Genomic DNA, 17,894 nt, shown 5'->3' with positions numbered 1-17,894 from the left:
AAGCATAGCTATGGGGGGAAGGTAGAGTTCAAAGAACTCATGGCACAGGTTTATTACTTCAACATTACACAAACAATTAACTGAAAGGCAAGTCATGTCAAAGTGGCTAGTGAGCAAATATCGGAAAAGATACCGCGTTGAAAAGCTCAGCTAAGGAACCAAAACCATCTTTTTTTTACCAACACATTACTTGTAAATTGTGAATAAATTTGATAACTTTCTTAAATTAACACCGAAACTGGCAAACAAGATATTTGGATAGATTCAGAAGATACAAGTAAAAATAAAAATAACCTGTTTACCAACAAATAAAATATAGTGAAATAATGTGCATGTTTTTATCTCTTGCTTAATTTAGTGTACATTAAACAGTGTCCACATTGACAGGTGTGGTTTTCTATCTTAAGAGAAATATAGTGTGTATGTGCATGCCCATATCTTGGAAACAAACCTATTTTAAACCCAAAAGATTTCCAGGTGCTGTCTTTTTCAGGAGGTAACTAATCACCTAAGTGATCAGAGATTACTAAGCCACTTGTTACTGACTGTTGGATTGCATTAAGACAAAGAAATCAAATAGTAATGGAAAGGTGAAGATTGTGTATTTTGTCATAATATATTGAGAACATGCACAAGTTCTTTATATACAGGTAGTTCCTGACTTTACGAGTTAATTCGTTCCTAGCGCTCGCTTGTAAAACGGGAATTTATATCCCATAGACATAATGTTAAAAATAGGAGTTACGTTCTCAACAATGAAATTAGTTAGCTTTATGGTTAAACAATGATTGATTTATCCAAAGAAATTAAAATGTAGCCTGTAAAATCAAGCAAATTATCATAATAAAGAAATTATTTATGACTTACAAATTTTAAAGAATGTTTATTCTTCATCATCATGCACACTAAATGACTAAATGCACACTCGTTGATCACTCATTATTGGCTCGGCACTCATTGGTTTGTTGCACAAGGAGTCGTCTTCTTCAGAAATGGTTCAGGAGGCGCTTGTTTCGAAGATAATCTTCTCTTTTCTTTTTAAATTTCAATAGCATGCATAAGCATTTTTTTTAATGGAACACACAAATTGCAACTAACACGATTTGCATGGAGTAACAAGTTTACGAAGCTTTAAAAAAAAGGAATAAAGAGAAGATTCTGAAAATTTTGTTTTTTATACGATTGAAGATTTCAGTAAAGGGGAAACACATTTTACTATAATAACGTATAAAACCACACAATTCCAGCTATCGGTATTTTCGCAAATGCAATAACATCGAGTTTACTACCTGTTTATAATTGCTTGCACTAACAGAAAAGCCCAATAAACCAGAAAGTGCAAATTGTTTTATGGTAGTGATCTCCAGAAATGTGCTTTAGAAAAATGTCACAAAGCCGTTCAAAATTGGTTCTTATAACAGAACATATGAAAGTGTAGTGCATTTTAATGATTTGAATTAGTAACTAATACAATTTGCACTATAAAAACGATCTTTTAGAGTTAGAGAAAATTTCAACTTCTGAGGTCGTGGAATGAATTACCAAAAAAATAACGTGTTATTGGGTTCACATTACGATATTTTCATGATACGATGGTGTCTCTGGAATGGATTAGTATCGTAAAGCAGAGTACACTGTATTGTATAGCTGTGCGTGTGGTTTGAAATGCGGTATTTATGAATGTTTAACATTCATTTTTTGCAATTAATGTTCATATTTTTTATTTTGTTGATACTTTGAAAAAAAAACAAAAAAAAACTTGTAAAGCGAAAACTCTTAAAGTGGGAACTGTCTATATTATTTGTACAGGTGTCCCCTATGGTTTGAGTAATTATTGCACAGGTAGGGTTATAGCTTCATTTTGTATGCAGGAGTGAGAAACCAAGTTTGCTCCTTAATGCATGAATTATCCATGTTCTTGTAGGAAAGTGATTATTTATGTAAAGGATTCCAACACCACATATCCTGTGTTCTTTAAAATTGGCAAAAGGGTACCCATTTGAGCAAATACTTGGAATATTGTGGCTTCAGAGTCTGGTAACTAGGTTCTTTAGAATTCTAATTAAGGTCTGTAAGCTTTGAAAGGATATAGTTATAAATGATAATAGTGCCCAGGGTCCATAAATTCAATTAAAGTAGCAACCATGGGTAATTGAGGCCAGCTGTGTGTAATTTAGAGATCAGCTAGATCAGTATCTACAAGAAGAAGAGAATACTTTTTTTCCTTTTTTTTTTTTTTTTTCTGTTGCAGAATTTTAATTAAAATAACATGTAACAATTTTCTCCCTTTAGTGTTGAACTCTATTAAAAGTATACTCACCTTGCAGAGGTGAAGCCACAAATTCTGGTTCCCCTTCCATGCTCTTTAAAAACCATACAGAATCAACCATTGACATGCCCTTCCCAGCAGATTTGGGAGTATGGTAATTTTGCACCTGAAACCTAAATTGCCTTAGAAATGGCAATAATGGAGGTTTCACTCACTTAAAAATTATTCATTTTAGTATTTGTTATTCATAGCAAATCACAGGAGTGAATTTACATCTGGTCACTTTTGGAGAATTATGCCCAGACTTAAATTAACAGCAGTGTTAATTGAAGTTTGCACATAATTTTTAAACATTGTAATTAAATTAAGTAATGGAGCATTAAATGAGTCCTCTTTGCATATATGGTATATAGTATTAAGTATCTTATGTCTTTTCGTAGTTTTACCTATAATGGATTCTTATTTTTGCATAGTAGGAAAAAAAAAAAAAAAAAGTAAACTGCCTCTAATCCATAGGACAATTTCAATTATTAAGAAATCTTACAAATGAATACACAGAATTATTTGCCTTATCCATCATTGTTAGGAATGAAGAATTAATAATTAACTGGGGAGGGGGGAAACAATTCCAGCATACTTTAACATTTATAGAGAGTTGGTCCATTGACTGGAAATTAGATGAGTCTACATTAACAAGCATTTGAAGTTTTGTTTTTATTGTTATTATGCTACAGTATACCTATATTAGGAAGCAAATGAGACATTTCTGTGTACATGTATTCCTTCCTTTTAAGTCAGATTTAAAATGAATAAACTCATCATTAAAAATTTTTAATAAAATTTAAAAAGTAATTAGTAAACACAATACTGCAAAAATCAACTGGATATTTGTTTGGGAAGTCAGTGGTTTGTACTTAGATATGATCAGCAAAAGCTGTCTGACAATACTTCATATTTGATAGCACCTAAAATTAAGTGCATGCAACAATTTCATTCTTTTGTAGTAGATACATCACAAGAATTCCAAAAATTCAGTCCCACCCAATCTGATTCACTGTAACTGACTGAGAACAGAATAAAATAAGGCAAGATTGACGTTACTTCACTTTTTCTTGTAATTGTCCATTACATTCTATGAATGAGGTAGTAACAATGCTGATGTCAACTTTTGGTGACTTGGCTTCTTTTAATTGGCAGATTTTATCTTTCTGTGACTTAGATCTGAAAATGGAGTAATTTCTGTCATTTAATTTGAGCATATTTTAGAAAATATTTTTGTAAGTATTGCAGATGTTGCTTATAGCCATAACAGTAAAATAGTTACATAATTAAACTATAAAATACAACTTTTTTTGTAAATTTAAAAAAATTATTTTCACTGAATATGGTAAAGCATAGCAATTCATATGAGTACAAAATGTTGATTTGAATGCATTTAAAGAATTACCACTACCTTTCCTAATAATTATATGAGGTGTGAGCCAGAAGTTTCCAGAATGGAGCAATTTATGTTAGTTACATGTTGGCACTGGCCCCTTCAAAGTAGTCCCCTCCAGAGTTTATACATTGATTCCAGCAACTCTTCCACTGCAGGATTTGTCTGGGTATCTTATCCTGCTCTCCCTTGAATGCCTTAGGACCCCAATGTAGAACTGGTGACTTATAGTTTGCCCTGGAAGAAGGAACTCCTGTTAAACAGTTCCCTCATTGTTGAAGAAAACAGTCAGCCTACTCCTCTTGACAATCTGATCTAAACTGTTTTGAATGTGGAGATGATAGACTTTTTTGCTTGGAGAACTGCTGCTTTGTATCTGATTCATAACCCAGCTTTCATCCCTTCTTATGGCCTTTGAAGGGAAATTTCTGTCCTTTCGGGGCCTCTGCTTGTAGGTCCCTGCACACAGAAAGCTGGCTCTTTATCTATTTGTCACTCAGCAGGTGAGGCACAAATTTTGCAGAAATTTGACCCATGTTTAAATTTTAAGTCAAAATGCATTGGCATATGCCATACAATAGGCCTAGAATATAAAAAATATTGTTTATTGTACATTTGTGTACAATATATAAAATATATATTTTTATATACACAATATATTGTGTATATACAATACACAAAAATATTTCTGTATTGTAGAATATAAAAAAAAATTGTTTAAAAGTATCATTTGCCATCTGTCCTCTTGCATTACTTGATGCACTTTTTCAACGTTTTCATCAGTCTCACTTGATGATGGATAACCTGACTGCTCACATTCCTCAACTGAAGTCTGGCTGCCTTAGAAACACGAATACTTTGTAAAGTTTGTGTTCCTGCCCATAGCATCATCACCAAATGCTTACATATTTTGTAGATCTCTGAAACTGTTTTCCCATGCTTGACAAAATTTTATGCAAATTTGCCGTTCCTTAATGGTCCGCCAGCTTGTCTACAAAAATTGCATGACACATTCAACACAAATGCACTTAACACATTCATTGCTTCATTATGCAAATATGGGTTATTAATATGTTTAGAGAGAAAACCACTGCTACTTTTAGTACTGTTTTCTTCCAATTTGAGAGAAGCAAAACTGAATATATTTGTGAAGCAACCTTTACTGGAGGCTGACTAATTCAGTTATAGTGAAAAGAAAGCCCAAAAATGTCTCTACCCTCTCCAATCCAGGTTGACTCAACCCTGGGTCAAAAAAGTCGTAGGAAAAAAAGAGCAGCAAAAATGTTCAACATCAATTTCACAAAAGTACAATGCCCTGTTGGTGCAAAACTTGCCACGCTAGCAGCATCTAACAGCACACTCTAGGTGCATATATACTTGCGTATACACCAATGTTAAGAGTTTGGTAAATAAATTTGATGAATTTGAGGTGTTGGTCAAAACATCAAAGGCAGATATTGTTGGGATATCAGAGATGTGGTGTTGCACAGAGATAAGGAATGCAGAACTGGAATTTGGGGAGTATAATGTGTACAGGAAGAATAGACAGGATAGGAAGGGAGGAGGGGTTATGCTATTAGTTAAGAAACACATAATATCCCAGGAAGTGCAGCCAGTTGACATCGCTGGACAGTGCAGTGTCGAGTCAGTTTGGTGTAACAAGCACTGGGTGATCAAAATTGAGAGTAGGAGTGTGTTATAGGCCAATGACTCTGATGAGTATAATAAAAAATTGAACAGGGAAATAGAGTGGGCCAATAAATCAGGGAGTCTTATAATTGGGGGATTTTAATTTCCCGGATATTGACTGGAATTTGTGGGTTGATCACTCACAGACTAGCAAGGCTTTTGTGGATTTATTGGATGATTGTTTTCTACATCAGCATGTTCAGGAGGCAACTAGAGGGAGTGATACTCTTGATCTAATTATCAGTAGTGATTCTTCAAGCATTAAGAATCTGCAGATAAAGGAACCACTAGGTGGCAGTGATCACAGTGTGCTGAAGTGGGATTTAATCAAAGAGGTAACTACCATCAGGGGTAAAGGGAAGGGTTTTTGCTTTCATAAAGGCGACTCCGGTGGTCTCAGACAGTATTTAAATTCTATATGGTGGGACCAACTGATGATGTTACCAACAGCAAATTCAAAATGGGAGGCATTCAAAGAATTAATTTTGGAAGCTACTAGGCTTTACATGCCAACTAAGGAATATTGTTCAAAGTTTAGGCCTAAATGGATATCAGATGAACTAATGAGACGTGTGGCAGAGAAGAAAAATGCATGGGATACATATAAATTAATGGGTGACATGGAAGCCTATGATAGATATAAGCTGGTCTGTAACCAAGTCACAAAGGAGATTAGACAGGCAAAGGCAGATTATGAGAAATCTTTGAATGCATTTAATTATTTTAAATATTATCTTATGCACCTTTTGGCATCTCTCATATTGTGCGATTAACTTCACAACTGGGTCGTCATGTCTGCAATACTTGGGTACCTGCCCACCCACTGATGATGGGCCAATAGCCTTGAAACAGTCTGGGTGGTGGTACTCACTGAGAATAAGTAACAATAGTCTTCTCTATTAGTGAAGCGTTATTTATTTGAGGTAGTGCAGTATCATGGCAACTCGTCGTGAAGGCAGAGCACAATATGAGAAAGAGCAAATGATGCCCACAACAACTACTTTGTAGTTTTTTTAAGAGTGTCTATGGTGTATCTAAACACTGATATTATATATTATAGAGAAATCTTTGGCAAAGGATGCAAAGAAAAACAACAGTTCTTTACCTATGTAAACTCTAAAAGGAAAGGGATGAATCAGATTGGTCCACTGGATATTGATGGTTCAACTGTTAATGATCCTACTCAGGTGGCTAACAAACTAAATGAGTATTTTGCATCTACATTCACCCATAAGGAGTTATTCAGGGATGGGAATGCCAGAGGTGAGTTAAACTCTGGCAGTGAGCTAGATGATTTTGTAATAAATGAGAGGAAAGTGGAGGAGAAATTTTTGAAGATAAACATAAAAAAGGCACCCGGGGTGGATGGGATCTATCCACTTATATTAAAGGAGGTAAGCAAACCCATAGCCATAATTATGAGAGCTTCCTTTGACTCAGGGGAGGTATCCATGGACTGGAGATGTGCAAATATGACTCCAATTCACAAAGGAGGATCAAATAGTGACACAAGTAATTATAGACCTGTTAGTTTAACTTCTGTTCCAGGGAAATTAATGGAGGCACTGGTTAAAGAAGCACTGCAGGATCATCCAAATAAGCTTCAGTTATAGCTCAGACATAGCACGGTTTTGTTAAGGGGAAGTCTTGTCTGACCAATTTGATTGGATACTATGATGTGGTCACAAAGGAACTAGATGCAGGGAATATGATAACTTTGATATTATATTTGGATTTGAGAAAGGCTTTTCATACTGTTGCACATGGAAGACTGCTGCACAAATTGGAGCAATGTGGCATTGAAGGCAAATTTCTGCTATGGATAAAGGAATGGCTGGGTGGGAGAAGACAGAGTGGTAATCAATGGACACTGGTCTTCGTGGACTAATGTTATTAGTGGAGTCCCTCAGCATTCAGTGTTGTTTTCAGTATTTAGAAATTATATTGATAATGGTATATCAGGCTTAATGTCCAAGTTTGCAGACGATATGAAGGTTGGCAGAGTTGTTATGGACACTAATGACAGTATGCTGCTGCAACAGGATCTAGGAAAGTTGAGCAGGTGGGCTGAGAGGTGGCCAATGAAGTTTAACATTGACAAATGTAAAGTACTATATATGGGAAGCAGCAACCCCAGGGCAACGTATCAACTCTGTGGTACTACACCGACAGTGGTAGAGAATGAAAAGGACCTGGGGGTATTGTGCAGGCAGATAAGAAGTTTTCTGAGCAGTGCAGACTGACTGCAAGAGTAGCTCATGGTGTCTTGTCAATGATATACAGGAATGTTTCTAGCAGGGATAAGGATGTGATTATCCTCTTGTATAAGGAAATGGTCAGGCCACACCTTGAGTTATTTATACAGGTCTGGAGGCCTCATTTCAAGAATAATGTAGACCTGCTGGAACGAGTACAGAGAAGGGCAACAAGATTAGTGAATGGAACGAAGGGTTGCTCTTACAAAGAAAGGCTTTGCAGATTACAGTGTCTGGAGACTAGGCATCGGCGAGGTGATCTGACTGAGGTGTATAAAGCTTTGAATGGTTTGATCATGCTCAATGCTGATGGGATTCTTCCTCTTGCTCAGAATAATCACCTGAGAGGGCATCAATTCCAATTGAGGAAAGACAGTTGTAAGATAGATATGCGGAAATTTGCCTCTAGCCAGCAGGTAGTTGATTGGTGGAACAGACTTCCATCTTTTGTTGTGGAAGTTGATAGCCTAAATAAATTTAAGGCTGAGCTGGACAGGTATTTGGAATTGAATGGAGGGGTGAAATGGGAGCAGTTTTTTTTTTTTTTTTTTTGGCTGATGCTGCATTAGCTTGCTTTCTTGCATCGTATGCCTCTACTAATGCTAATGCTAAAACAAGCCTGGCAACAGTTCACTGTGTATACAAAAATAAGTTAATTTGAACACATTTAAAGAATTGCTATTGTATTTTCCCATAACTGCTTATCTTGTCAATTAAATATTAGGAAATAAACTTTGGGGAATGAATATCCCTAGAATCACTATGCCAGGAGGCTTAAAAGAGTGCTTTACAAGATCATGTTGGGAAATAGTATGTAGGGATGGTGGGTTAGACTAGAGCCGAAGGTTATGAATGAGGAAAGTGACTGGTATTATGATATAATAAAACAAAAGTTAACATTCAGTGTAAGCAAGTAGGCAGGAAGATGCAGTGTTTTATCAATTATTTATTGTACCTTTAAGTTCTGTTTATACCCTGCCATAACCACTAAGTCAGGGGAATTTACTTTAATGTTTATTATTATTATTAGCTATATGGCGCAACAAAACCTGAGGCTTATGCTGCACCAGCCAAAAAAAAAAATTCTCGAGTTACCCCTGAGAGAGAGAGAGAGAGAGAGAGAGTCAGAGTCAAAAGTAGAAGGGAATCACCAAGAGAGAAAGAGAGAGAGAAGAATGCTGATATCCAGCTAAGGACCCTGGGTGTGCCAAGCCCATACTCACCAGTGAATACAGTTAACTATTTAGCAGTCATGCACCTAGAACCACAATCTGTTTAAACGTGTGCTGCTACACTGTTGTGCTAGACCACAGTTACTGCCTTCAGTCCTATTGTGCTTGACAACTCTTACTGCCTGCCTTCCTTCATACCTTCTAACAGTAGGAAGAGTATGACATGAAAGATAAAGGTTGTATATCCACAATTTTTTTTTCTTTTTTTTTTTCTGATATACTTGAAGTACAGAAAGTTCATAGGTTGAATATCATTCATTATAACTTTAGATGTGTCTTATTAATAATCTTCATTCTTGGAACAATAATTTTAGTAATGGTGCTAAAGTACTGTTAATGTTTTCAACTTACAAAGTGATGTTTGATTACATTTGCAATATTACATTGTTGTAATAAAGGTACAGTCAGTCCACGTATAACACGTGTTTACACTGCACGAATTCGATCACACACGATTTATAAATAGGGGAACAATATCTTATATAACATGAACCAAATTCGCTTATGCACGATTCGCCTTTGTGTTTACAAGAAATGGCAGTCGAACACAGAATCACCCCAACCGAACGCAACACGATAGGAATGAAGAGAAGATTCTGAAAATGTATTTATGTTTCTTATATCAGTGAAGGGGAAACACATTTCACCATAATAACGTAAAAACCTACACAATTCCAGCTATCAGTATTATCACAAATGCAATTAGATCGAGTTTACTACCAGTTTATAACAGATTCCAGTCGCAGAAACGCAACTGGAAATTGTTTTTATTGTTTTATGGTAGTAACCCCTAGAAATGTGCTTTAGTAAAATTTGAGGTGTTAATAGTGTATCTCTGCCTTTACGGTGTTGTTTATTCAGTTGCTACATGCACGTAGCTTTGTTTATGTGTATCAAGCGTGCCTCCTCATTTTGTAATTTTGCTTTATTCCCTAAAAATGAGTAAAATGCTTAAAAGGTGTGAAAAGGAAGCATCCTGGTGAAGACACTACAGATTCAGAGAGAAAAAGAAAAGCAATATCTATAAACAGAGGCGGACTGGGTCAAAAATTCTGACCTGGGAAAATTTATAGTGGCTTCATACTATGGTTTATGGCCAAAATCACACCAGCCTCCGGCTAACTGGGGTTTCTCCGGTAAGGCTTATGGCCAGTCGGCCTCTGTCGATAGAGAAAAAATATGAAATTGTGAAATGCTTTGAGCGAAATGAAAGACCATGTGATATTGCACGTGCTACAGACCTAAATGAGGCAATGCCGAGAATTACAAAGAATGCAGAGAAAATAAAAACAACTTTCATAGCAGGAACAATTCAAAGTGTAATTAAATTCCATTAGATTAAGACACAAGAATTGGAAGAGATGGAACGGCTGTCATCTGTTTGGATAGAAAATCAAACAAAAAACAAGTTTGCTGACGATAGAAGCAAAAGCATTAGCAATATTTTATTACGTAATAGTCGTAATAAAATACATAAGTATTTTATTACGATTATTTATTGTGTTTGGTAATATTTTGGTTACAAATGTGTGTTCAGTCTTGGGTGGTCGGCACCTAACCCTATTTTTCCCGTAGGGCCTGTTGTTCATATTGCACGATTTTGCATTGCACGAGGGTTTCTAGGAACACAACTATCGTGCTATACGAGGACTGACTGTATTAGCATCTAAATTTCCTTTCAATAAAGAACAAAAAAATGCCAAGCGACTTAAATTTTTTATATTTTGGCAACACTGGTGCTGTTACTGGTTATTTGTATCAATTTATATAAAAGGACAAAAATTTTCATGGAAATTAAAAAAAAAAACTTATAAGTATTTTTGATTGCCCTTTTTCTGAATTTCATATACTTTTCTGTGAAAATCTATTAATGCTCAACTACACAAAGAAAATATAATTATATGAAAGTCTGGCAGTATCAATGTTTCTTTGGTAACAGTAATAATGATTAAGACAGTAATAAGATTAAGACAGGTGATTAAGTTAAAGTTGGAAAAGTAAAAGACTATAATATTCTTTGTGTAAATAGGCAGTAGAACTAACCTGAAGCAAGGACATGACACTTGATCTATGCCAAACAGCTCTCCATCTATAATAGTTTGTGGCAGATTCTCATTCAACGTCTCTGGAAGAAATATGGCTCCAAACCCAGCAATAATAGAAAGTCCTCCAATAATGAGGAATGGAATAAACTTTCCATATTCAGCCTGAAAAGATTGAATTGTGTGCTCATTAGTAAAGTTAACCAGTATCCACAGCACCTTTTCAGCAGGTGTTTATATAAACAACCCATACTATTTTTTAAAACATTTTTTATATACTACATAAAGAAAGTTATAGCATATTTCAGTTGGAAAACTCCCAGTCCAAACCAACCTCTAAGATCTGACAAACTGCAGTTGAACAGAATGCAATGCCTGCTATTCTCAGTCAACATTTTAAATTTTCTTGCAAAATTCAAATACAGTAGAACATCAGTTATCTGGAATAATTGATGTCAGAACTCTTCTGGATAATTGAACGTAAGGTAAGATTAAATAAATTTAATCTTAATTTACAATTAAATTAAATAATTAAGATTAATTGAATTAAAAAAAATTATAAACCAATCTCAGAAAACAGAAACATCCATTCAGGCATTTTAATGATTTTTATACAAAACAGGAAAATTAGAAAGATTTTTAAATGCTCTCGGTTTTTTCGACTTACAGATAATGAGCACGGACAATCTGTGCATCCCATTGGCATTTGCACACACAGCAACTGTAACTTGCTCTTTTCAGGTTTAAATTCCTTAAAACCCGGTGCAGGTGTATCTCTTTTAGTGGCTAGGGTTTTTCTCGGTAATACTTTCCATAATAAGCCCATCTCATCAACATTATAAACATTTTCTTTCTCGTAATTTTCTATAACTGAAACAAACTTACTTTTAAAGGATGCCCACTGCCAAATCGTCTGCAGAAAGTTTCTCACCTTGAATATCTAGTTTGCATATACCGTGTTTCAGTTTAAAGTTTTTCAGTCAACCTGTGCTTGCCTTAAAATCTTCATTACCTCTTAATTTCTAATTAAATCTAATGCTTTTTCACACAACATTGGGCCAGACACTGGTTCACCTAAACTTTACTTCTTAAGAAACCACTAAGTGCACTCTCTAAAGTAGATCTGCTGCTAGATCCTCCTTCAATATCCATAATTGACACAAATTCTGTTATAGCATTGGAATTTTTCTTGATGTCATAAATTGATGAAGTCCCCATATTAAACTTTGGAGAGATTTCCTAAATTTTCACCTTTTCTAATTCTATTAATAATTTTTGTTTTTTGTTGCAATGTTAAAACTACACGTTTTCTTTTCGTTCACATTTTACCCTAAAAAAATTGAGAAAAATAATAAATTGCATAGTTTCACGCCAATATTATTCTTACAGAATCTGGAGCTAAACTAATCTGAAATTCACTCGTGGTTTCCGCGAAAACCCAGTAGTCTGTGATATTTTTCTAAAGCACATTTCTTGAAGGTCACATAGAATTCTAAAGGTCACAATCATAAAACAATAAAAACAATTTGCAGTGGTCGGTTTATTGGGCTTTTTGTTTGTACAATCTGTTATAAACAGGTAGTAAACTCGATCTTTCACTATTAGAATCAAAATTGAATTTGCAAACGTGATCAATATAACCGGCACTTACCGTACTACCATTAATTAAAAAAAATAAGAAAGATGAGCCTTTCAAATTATTCCAGATAACTGGCTTCTGGATAACCAACAGTTCTCTTGTACTAACTATTAATATACAGCGATAAACATGCATTTTAATTTTTGTGTAGTGTTGAGGGATTTTTTTTTTTTTGTAGCAAAAGCTTTTTGAATGTTTTAACATTATTACATGTATGTGATGCTTACCAATGGGGGAGCACACTTAAGTGCTATTTCATAGCATTTAAGATCAAATTTTTACATTTTGAAAAACTAGTACAGTTTTATTCTATGGTGTGTTTTGGATTAGAGATTATATGTACAAGCATATCACTCGTTTTTTTTTTTATTTTTTTATTTGATAATAATGAAAACATGTAATGTTATTATGACTAGCAATTAATATCTATATATGAATGTTGCTGGCATAGGTGAAAGTGATTTTTGCACTACTTCTATTGGAATCAGCAGCAGCCTGGAAAACAAGATGCAGGGGATTTCAGAGACTGCTGGAAGTCATCACGGAACAAGTAAATACATGGGCTGCGTTAGGGTAGCTAAGAATAACAACAGGTGCACGTATACTTGCATGTACACCAATGCTAGGAGTTTGGTAAATAAATTTGAATTTAAGGTGTTTGTCTGAACATCAAAGGCAGATATTGTTGAGGATATCAGAGACGTGGTGTCACACAGATATAAGGAACGCAGAATTGGAATTTGGGAAATACAATGTGTACAGGAAGGATAGGAAGGGAAGAGGGGTTATGCAGTTAGTTAAGAAACACACAAAACCTAAGGAAGTGCATCCAGCTGACATAGATGGACAGTGAAGTGTTGAGCCAGTTTGGTGTGACATAAGCACTGCGAAAGGAAAAATGAGAGTAGGAGTGTGTTATAGGCCTAATGACTCTGATGAGTATAATGAACAACTGTACAGAGAAATAGAGCGAGCCAGTAAATCAGATTGTCTTACAATGGGAGATTTATTTCCCAGATATTGACAGAAACTTGTGGGTTGGTCACTCGCACATTAGCAAGGCTTTTGTGGATTTATTGGATGATTGTTTTCTACATCAGTATGTTTGAAAGGCAACCAGAGGGAGTAATGCTCTTGATCTGATTATCACCAGTGATTCTTCTTGTGTTCAGAATCTGCAGATAAAGAAACCTCTAGGTGGCAGGCATATCACAGTGTACTGATGTGGAATTTACTTAAAGATTAGGGGTAAGGGGAACGGTTTTTGCTTTCATAAAGGTTACTACAGTGGTCTCAGAGTTTTTAAATTCTATAAAATGGGATCAACTGATGATGTTACCAACAGTGAATTCTAAATGGGAAGCATTCAAAGAATTAACCTTGGAAGTTACTATACTTTTCATACCAACTAAGAAATATTGTTCAAGGTTTAGGCCTAAATGGATGTCAGATGAACTAATGAGACATGTCAGAGAAGAAAAATTTGTGGGATACAAATTTAAAAAACAGATGACACAAAAGCCTATGGTAGATATAAGCTAGTCTGTAATCCAGTCAAAAAGGAGGTTAGGAAGGCAAAGGCAGATTACGAGAAATCATTGGCAAAGGGTACAAAGAGTTCTCTACTTATGTAAACTCCAGAAGGAAAGGTATGAATCAGATTGGTCCACAATATTGATGGTTCAAATGTTGATGATCCTGCCCAGATAGCTAACAAACTGAATGAGTATTTTACATCTACTTTACATTTATACATGAAGAGTTATTCAGGGAGGGGAATGCCAGAGATGTATTAAACTCTGCGAGCTAAATGTTTTTGTAATAACTGAGAGCAAAGTGGAGGAAAAATTGTTGAAGTTAAATATAAGAAAGGTCCTGGGGTAGATTGGATGTATCCAGTTATATTAAAGGAGGCGGCAAAGGAAGTAAGCAAATCCTTAGCCATAACTATGAGAACATCCTTGGACTTAGGGGAAATCCCCACAAACTGGAGATGTGCAAATGTATCTCCAATTCACAAAGGGTGACAAGTAATTATAGATCTGTTAGTTTAATTTCTGTTCAAGGGAAATTAATGAAGGTACTGGTTAAAGAAGCACTGCAGAATCATCTAGACAAGACTTCACTTATAGTTTGGACACAGCAGTGGCGCATTATCCTAAGGGCAATTGCCTGGGGCCCCCATCAACAGGGGAGCCCAAAGCCCCTAAATCAATATTCTATAAACTGATTTTTGTAGTAAAAAAAATCGGAAATTAAATTTCGGTCCCATATCTGGGGACCCTAGATATGAAATATAAACACCTTGGCACAGAGCAGAGCACATTGCCATGTACAGACCAGCCCTATGCAACGACCCTATCCCGTAATGTATTTTCTAAGGGACCTTAGAGTCTCATTCCGCCCCTATTCTGCTGACGAGGGCCGAAGGACTTCCAACCCCTCAGCGGCGAAATCAGCGTGGTAGTAAATGATATCTACTACTTATCAATAGTAACCAGAGCAAATGTATAACTGAATTTTATTGTTTTTATTTCAAAATAGAAACTATCTCCGTGAAAAGGGCCATTATAGTTGTCAATTTTAAAATCCTATATCACATTACACATGGTTAGAAGAATAAAATTCAGTTACATTTGCTCTGGTTATTGTTGATAAGTAGTAGATATCTTACTACCACACTGATTTTGCTGCTGGAGGTCCTTCGGTCCGAATGGGATTTTAAGATTGACAGCTATAATGTTCCGTGCCATCCCCATGGTACAGACAGTACATATGGCTGATCGCTGATATCAACATAGTGTGTGCCAAGTGTATTGTGTATTATTATATTAACAATAAGTGTATAAGTTACAAATGTTGTTTAATAAATAAAGAGAAAATTTGAGGTAGGTATTAATACTAGTATTTTGTTTGTTTTGTTGTTAAAATATTTATTTTATACTAATTCTAAAACATGATTTAGCGTGGGCTCTTTCCCGCAATAATGTACAATTAATCTAAACAAAATTTCTTTCATTTTATTTTCTGTAATTGGGGTAGAATACTGGATTTCTATTTTACATTGTACATTCAAATATTATTTTACTTAATTATGAAAAACGATTAGATGAATAAAGTAAAAAATAATAAATTATACAATATACAAATATAAAATTTTTTTTATATAATTTTATAATTTTATTATTATTTTTATTAAAATAATATTTTAGGGCAATGAAAAGAACGCACGAATCTGGGTTTCAAAAAAGAAAGAAGCAGAAAGTTAGAGAGGTGGAATTAAAAAAAAAACAAACCTCATTACAGGATTTTGTAGCAATAAAAAATCAAGAAGATGACAGCAGCAAAACAGAAGAAAATAGGATAGAAAATGAACCTTCCAACTCTACAGTATCAGCCGGCATTATTATTGATCAAATTGAAAACAATATCAACAATGCAACTGTTTGCAATATTAATGATAACAATGATAAAAATATTAATACAAATATCAACGATAATAATGATCAAAATATTAATACAAACAATATCAATGATAATAATGATAAAAATATGAATGCAATACATACAAATAATATCAAACATAAAACATACACTAAAGATATTGCTTTATAGCCAAACATCATCACAAATGATTTTATTGAGTTTTGCCTTCGTGAAAAACCGCAAAATTTTGGAAACATGAAAAATTCAAATTGAAATTTTAATTGTGATGGAAAAATCATTACAAGAAAATTAAACGAATCCCATTTCTATTTAAGTAGAGCTAATTGTACCCCAGAAAAAAGAGAGTGGTTAATATTTTCAGAAACCACAAAATCTGTGTACTGTTTTATTTGCAAATTGTTTTCAGTTAAATCAAAAAATGTATTAGTTACCGGATGTAATGATTGGAAACACATTGTTCATATTTTAAAAAGGCATGCGAATCTAAAGAACATAAGGAAAATATGTGTGTGTACGTAAAGCGCTTGAAAAGTGTAGGAAGAATTGATTTCGAGTTGATAAAAGCTTATGAAAAACAAAAATTATTGGTGTGAGGTTCTAAAAAGAGTTGTTGCGACTGTGAAACTGTTAGTTTCATTAGTGTTGGGATTTCGAGGGCATAACAGTAGTGCAGGAAATTTTATGAGTTACTTAGAATACTTAGCTAATTTTGATGTTTTTGAAAACTCACTTAGAAACTTATGGTAAATGTGGTAAAGGACAGGTGAATTATCTTACTAATACTACGTGTGACGAATTCATACATTTAATGGCCGCTAACATAAGATACAATTATTAATGAAATCAAACAGGCTAAATACTTTTCACTTATTGTTGACTCTACTCCCAACATAAGTCACACAGATCAATTATCATTTATTATATGATATTTAGATAAAGAAAATAAAATTCAAAATTCAGGAACGTTTCGTGTCTTTCCTACATATTGAAAAGCATGATGCTAGCTATTTAGAAAATATTATAACTTCAAAATTAACGGAATATGGTTTAGATATCCAAAACTGTTGAGGACAATCTTACAACAATGCAGCCAACATGTACAGGATATACAACGGGTTACAAGCGAAGATCAAGAGCCATAGTAAAACTGCATTTTATGTCCCTTGTGCGGTTCATAGCCTAAATTTAGTGGGAAATTCTGCTGCAGAAGCTTGTCCAAAAGCACTCAATTTCTTCGATTTTATTCAAAATTTATTTGTATTTTTCTCTTCTTCTACAAAGAGATGGGATATTTTAATGAAAGCAACTACAAAAGGAAATGTAACATTAAAAGAAATTTGTTCTACAAGATCATTTTCTTTGTTCTACAAAGAAATTTGGTCCTCAAGAGCAAATGCAATTTTAGCTGTTAAGATGAATTTTTTGCCCATAAAAGAATATTTAAAATTTTTGAAGATTTTAATGAAAAACCTGTAACAAAATTAGAAGCAAAAAAGCTATATGAAAACTTTGAAGATTTTGAAACAACACTTTTACTTTTCATATGGAATGAAATTCTACAAAGATTGAATGCAACTAGTAAAAGTCTTCAAAATAAAAATTCCAATTTACACAATGCCGTAAATCTTTTAAAATCGTTATCTTTGTACATATCAGAAGACATTCAAAACAACAATGAATTTTTTGATACTATAGAGTCAGAATGTTTTGCATTAACAAACAATACAAATGAGTCAGACAAAGGGAGAAAATGCAAAAGAAAATTACATTTTGATGAGAAAAGGGATGTTTGTTATTTGGATTTTAGGAGCATTAGCAACTAAGGCCATATTGCTCCGGGATATGCGGTGGTCATTCCCTGACCTTTCCGCATTCTCCGTATTTGG

The 17,894-nt window shown here is 34.4% G+C and overlaps 1 protein-coding gene across 1 annotated transcript in view; it reads right to left on the bottom strand.

The window, feature by feature from the left end:
- Positions 1–3,169: 3,169 nt before the first annotated feature.
- Positions 3,170–17,894, bottom strand: part of LOC150077214 (beta-alanine transporter-like) — a 94,973-nt gene continuing 80,248 nt past the window's right edge. The window contains exons 9-10 of the mRNA XM_090386274.1: positions 10,924–11,087; positions 3,170–3,490 (exon numbers count right to left, since the gene is read on the bottom strand). Coding sequence (XP_090242400.1) covers positions 3,367–3,490; positions 10,924–11,087 — 288 coding nt within the window. The 3' untranslated portion in view covers positions 3,170–3,366. The remainder of the gene's footprint in view (positions 3,491–10,923; positions 11,088–17,894) is intronic.

This window comes from Mastigoproctus giganteus, chromosome 12 (assembly GCF_048544385.1).
Source record: "Mastigoproctus giganteus isolate SK-2022 chromosome 12, ASM4854438v1, whole genome shotgun sequence".
In the NCBI taxonomy this organism is placed as follows: domain Eukaryota; kingdom Metazoa; phylum Arthropoda; class Arachnida; order Uropygi; family Thelyphonidae; genus Mastigoproctus; species Mastigoproctus giganteus.
This window is presented reverse-complemented; position numbering and strand designations above follow the sequence as displayed.